At 35.5% G+C, this 5,608-nt stretch overlaps 1 protein-coding gene across 5 annotated transcripts in view; it reads right to left on the bottom strand.

Moving 5' to 3' along the window:
- Positions 1-244: 244 nt before the first annotated feature.
- Positions 245-5,608, bottom strand: part of LOC107014614 (ATP-dependent 6-phosphofructokinase 4, chloroplastic) — a 13,283-nt gene continuing 7,919 nt past the window's right edge. Inside the window, exons 11-16 of one of the 5 annotated variants that reach the window (XM_015214594.2) lie at positions 5,029-5,253; positions 4,526-4,574; positions 4,012-4,035; positions 1,482-1,636; positions 693-883; positions 245-517 (exon numbers count right to left, since the gene is read on the bottom strand). In XM_015214594.2, the coding sequence (XP_015070080.1) occupies positions 719-883; positions 1,482-1,636; positions 4,012-4,035; positions 4,526-4,574; positions 5,029-5,253 (618 nt within the window). In that variant the 3' untranslated portion in view covers positions 245-517; positions 693-718. Of the gene's footprint in view, positions 884-1,481; positions 1,637-3,956; positions 4,036-4,525; positions 4,575-5,028; positions 5,254-5,608 lie in introns of those variants that run through there. The other 4 variants (XM_015214593.2, XM_015214596.2, XM_015214598.2 and 1 more) reach the window with 4 other exon arrangements.

The raw sequence follows: 5,608 nt of genomic DNA, 5'->3' as shown, positions 1-5,608 counted from the left end.
ATGAAAAGTTACACACAAGACCCCAAAAACTAGCTCAAAAGAAATGATTATTCAAGTCTTATAAAGAATCCACACATCTCATTTGACTAACAATATGGGACTTGTCATTCTTTAACAATAGACATATATCTTTCATGCGGAGATGTGTATATCATGTTACCAAAGGTTAGATATTTTGTTCAAGATTATCTTTGCTTTTCGATATAAAAATACTCCAATCTAAAATGGGCATATCACTTGTCACTTCTCTTCCAATGGCACATTATGAATTTTATAAAACACGTCTCAATTTTGTTCATCAAGATTTCAGAGAATGAATTCAAATATAGACAACACACCCTAGTATAATCTCACTAGGGAAATGAAATCAAATATAGAATAAATGATTGAAAAGCACCTTATATAAGACACACCTCATTGATTCCAGCTCAGAAAGAGTTGAGTTCGTAAGAAACATCAAAAACCAGACTATAATCTTCCCATAAATGCTCCTCTACATTGAATAATCTTTTCCTACCTAGAATAATCAAGAAGTAAAACAAAAAAGACAAAGGTATTGGATGTGTGGAGACAACTGTCGAATAAATATTTTGATATGGATAAAAATATTCAATCACTTGCTTTTCCGGACTGGGAAACTGCAGCTCCCAACAAATTAGGCAAAAAATCAATATCTGGTTAAAAATGCTTACGGAGAGAGATTACAGGATGATGAAATCTATGTGGAATTGATCTTCATATTGTTAATTGCATCAATAGTATTCTTATCAACTCTTTCTCTCAAAGTCTGATGATTAACGAAGCTTGGTTGATTAGTAGAGGCAAGAAGTCGTGCCCACATCCTGCCTGTCATGTTCACGGTGTTTGTAGTTTCAGTGACACGCTGCAATCAAACATAGGGCATAAACATTAGATCTTCATGGAGACACGGTTGACCAGAATAAAAGCACTCACAATATCATCAAAATTATTCCCAAAAAAAAAAGTATATGGGAATAACAACTCTTAAATGTCCACTAGCAAACTCAATCATAATGATCTGCACACAAGCTTCAAATGCCTCTTTAATTCCACAAGAAACTGCAACTAAATTTCTAAGATCTCTTATACCAAGGATGATAATCATCCGCATACCATACAGAGGGTTGTATACCTCATTAAGTTGGTGAAAAAGCTTCAGTGGTTTTGATTGACAAAGTAATATGGTCCAAGTTAGAAGTATAGATTATTCAATGAGAAGACTCAGTGGATGGCAAAGTGCTAGGTTGATAAATTTCCTCAACCAGTTGAAGCAGAAACTTATATATGTTGCTAACTAGCATACTTTGCACAGGACAACATACATCAATAACTTTGACTAATGAAATATGTATCAGTCCTAAATTAGTTGGTGTCTGTCATACATGATCCTCTTTTTATCCATTCTACTTCGGTCAATTAACTTCAATTCAACAAATTAATAAATGTGCAAATAGGCTTACATTAATTGGAATATAAGCATGTCTGCTGTTTACAGGTCCAACTGTGAAGCCTGTGAATCCAGCCATCGCTCCATGGACAGCACTTTGTGCAAGAAGTGTACAGTAGATGTTATCTGATGCATTGCTTGGAATTGCTCGAATCATGTATGTAGGGTCTGCCAATAACAAATGAGTAAAGAACATAATATGAACAAAAGCAATGACGTAACAATTGACTGACATATAGGAATTTAGGGAATCCTATAGCTTAAGACATTCAAAAAACATAAAGCAATTACTACAAATTGTTTTCACAAACAAATTAATGAAACACTAAGTTGCTCGGACTCTTCACTTTTCGTGCCGTAACCATATCAAGACCGCATGGGTGTGGGTGTGGGTATGGGTGTGGGATCCGTGTCCGATTAGGTCAACCATTTTTAGGTACTTCGATCAAAATCGATGGAGAAAGTCTGGACAGTTTCAATGAATTCTATGATTGATACACGAGCTAAGGTGAAATTGAAGAAAATAGAATACCTTTTATATAGAAATTTCCATGTCACTCATTTTCCTTTAATCTCCTTCCAAGATTCTCCTAAATTTCTCCACATAATATCTCATAATTTAGGTTATATAACTCTATCTTTAGATATTTTAATTATATTTAGGCGAATCCCCGCACCCGTATCCATACATGGATCCATATCCCCGAATTTTAAAAATTAGATCATGAAGGATCCGACCTCTAGATCCGCGCCCTAGTCTGAGCAACTTAAATGAATTCTACTCTCATTACTAGTTTTGATAATTCAATCTCACAATACTATCGAGAAAGAATGTCTGAAAGTAGAACACTTTCATGCTTCAGTATTCAAAACTTCCATAGAAAAGGACCAAACACCTTAACGTATCATTCAACAGAAGTATCTTAACACTGTAACATAACTAATAGATTTGCCAAAGGTTGAACATAGAGGCAACACTATTAAGTGTCATCTTCTGCTTATTATGTAATTGTTTGATCCTCAAGCTGAAGATAGAAATTCTGTGTATCAACCACAGAGAGTGTAGAAATGAATTTGTCAGTGACAACTCCTCAAACTTCATATTGCTGTTTTATTAAATAACTTCTTTTGAAAATTCCCAAACAATCTTATTTCCCACTATGCTCTTTTTTTCCTTCTCAAACTGACAGAAGAAAATGCCAAGGGAAAGTAACCAAAGAGGCTGATTAATCATTAACAACTAGTACAATCGTTTGGTCTCTCATTTTTTTCTTTTTCTTAATGCTCCCTGTTTTGCAATTTTCCAAACTACTTCACAGGCAGATATACATCCATAGGGAAGAATTCCTTTGCCAAAAAGACTGTCTCACTCCCTTTCTTGTCTGTAGCAAAATGATAATCACCTTCGTCAAATGAAAGTATTTTCCTCAATTTATAATGTCATCCTATATTAGTTATGTTGGGGCCTATCCAGCATCTGAAGGTTATGAGTGCCACTATATTTTACGCAAACCTACCACTAGTGACTGAGGTAGAATTTGGAATTGGAGTACATTCGGTCAGTTCAAATCCATTTTGGGTTAATTCGGTTCAGTTTACACAAATTTAGAAACCATGTGATCACCAAATAAAGTAGGCTAGGTCCAACTCGACCTAGCTCTCTTGATTCAAATTTGATAGAATAATATCAAGAGAAACATAAAAAAAATTTTAAAAAAGAAGGAAAAGTAGCCTTTTGAATAGGCAATCACACCCCTTCAATTAAGAGATGATGAACTAATCACAAGAAAATTGCAACCTATTCAGAAAGGGAATTGCACCCTTTCCATCAACGAAACAAGCAAAGAGATATATGTCTGTTGTTGGGGTTCATACAATTTTAATCATAACTATTATTGTTTCGACCTATACAATGAACAGTTATCATAGTGTGAAATAAGTAAATGAACTAGCATGAAAAAGTCTTTGCCATGTTGCTGACCGATTTTATTTATTTTTGATGAGCATGGTGTCCGAGCACCTCGACTACTTCCACGGGATACCTGCCACATCTCACCAGCAACAGGAGGCTAGGACAGATGGGAATAGTCACCTAGTGTTTTTTTGTCTCCACTGAGTTTTGAACCTGAGACATCAGGGTTCTCAACCAGTTCATTGACCACTAGGCCACACCCAACGTTTATTTATTGCTAAACATTGAGAGCAATCAACGTTATTTATTGCTAAACATTGAGAGCAAAAAATAAGATTCAACAGACATTCCGTATGATTTATAAAAAATGCACATTACATAAGAGGGGGATTGTAAATGTCAATGCAGATGTAAACTGTTCAAAGTTAAAGGAATATGATTTTTAAAGCAAAGTAGGAGACAGAAGAATCATCCTATGTAAATAAATGAAGAACACAAAGAGGCTAACTGAGTTTATAAAAAAAGAAAACAATGAGGATGACTGAGCAAAGAAAGATGGGAGCAAAGATAAATTGCCTTTCTTGTGTGGTTGCAGACTATTTCACTGGAGCAGGGTTTACCATGTGCGCACCCGAAGTGTAGAGGTTGCGTTTCCCTAGTCATTAAAAGAAAATGCAAATTAGGCCCATATTTACTTGGACAGATTTGAACTCTGGTCAAGTGGGTGGAACCCGCATGCTTAACCAATGCAGCTACGATCTCCATTCAATGTGAGTTCGGGTGCCACCCATTCTTTATATTTGATTTTTTTGGAAAATATCTATGCATACAAGAGATTTTAGCAAGTGTCTGGGTGCTAGTGCACCCCCACCCTTCTACATCACTACATGGATCCACCCTATTGTCCTCAACGTCATTAAAGAGTTCCATCAATTCTAGTTTTCACCTTGCTTTCTTTACAGTAATGTAGTACATAGTTTCAACCTATTCTAAAATCCATCCAATTCAAACAAAGGTAATGAATTTGGGATATTGGAGGAACTAACATTTCGACATAAGCAAATAGAGGACACATAACACAATAAATTACTTAACCAGCATACATCATATGTCCGAGACAAGCTCCAAAGAAACAAGTTAAGTACCTATGTATTTCATATTTATTGTCATCTTCCTTTCATTTGTGAAATGATCCTGTAACATAAAAAAATGGCATTTGAAGAGCAAGTGATCAAGAAAGGAAAAGATAAATTCAAAGTGATTCAGTTCAAGTAGAGTAACAAACAGCACAAAACATCCAATCAGAGCAACAGCTGTACTCCAAGAGTGAGAACAAGGAAGAAGATACACTACTAAAATTGTTTTGGGTCTTAAATTGTACATCCTGACAAAACAATCTATATAAAAAGGAATCTGTTAATAGTGTTTATAAGGCATAAGTAGCCCAACAATAAGCTGGATGTGACGTACGCACATGCAATTGGGCTGATCAACTTAAAAACCAAGCGGTATGAAATGCTTGAAACATCTTACAGATCCAAGTTCAGCAAGAATAAAACCAAGAAAAATAATATAAAGCAAACACCAAAATTCAAGTTATCAGCGGAACTCTCCAACAGCGATATGGAGGAAGGCACTCGGATTATACCTTAATTTGTTGTGTTAACCAAAGACCGACATCTAGGAGTAGCCTATTTCCAGATGCATCTTTTTCTTGAAATGCTTGCATACTTTGAGCAACATATTCCTGCCCAGCACCTTCTGCTAATACAATTAACACATGCCTATTTTCTTTGAGCTGCTGTTCAACATATTCATAGAGCCCACCTGGACCTTCTAAGTAAAATGGGGACTCTGGGATCAAGCAACAGTCCTGGCACAATTAAGACATTATTAAATGAATATAATCAAGTGCTATGTAAAGTAAGAATCACATAAAAGATTTCACCTTAGATTCCATTTTTTAAAATAAGTATGCTACCCTTAGATTTCAGTTTAATGAAGATACTGTGAACTGCATAGCATATACTACGAACATGTGCAAACTGAATAAAGACAGATATCATTGGACATGATACAGATGTTTATTATATGATCCACAATATTGATGCTGGTTCAAGTCTCTACATATATTATATAATTTCTTATTCAACCATAGGTAAGTACCTTCTATCTTTGCCCTTGTGTTGCATGCAGTAACATTTGAGCAAGCTCCCCCCCCCCCCCCC

Source organism: Solanum pennellii, chromosome 3 (assembly GCF_001406875.1).
Source record: "Solanum pennellii chromosome 3, SPENNV200".
Taxonomy (NCBI): Eukaryota; Viridiplantae; Streptophyta; class Magnoliopsida; order Solanales; family Solanaceae; genus Solanum; species Solanum pennellii.
This window is presented reverse-complemented; position numbering and strand designations above follow the sequence as displayed.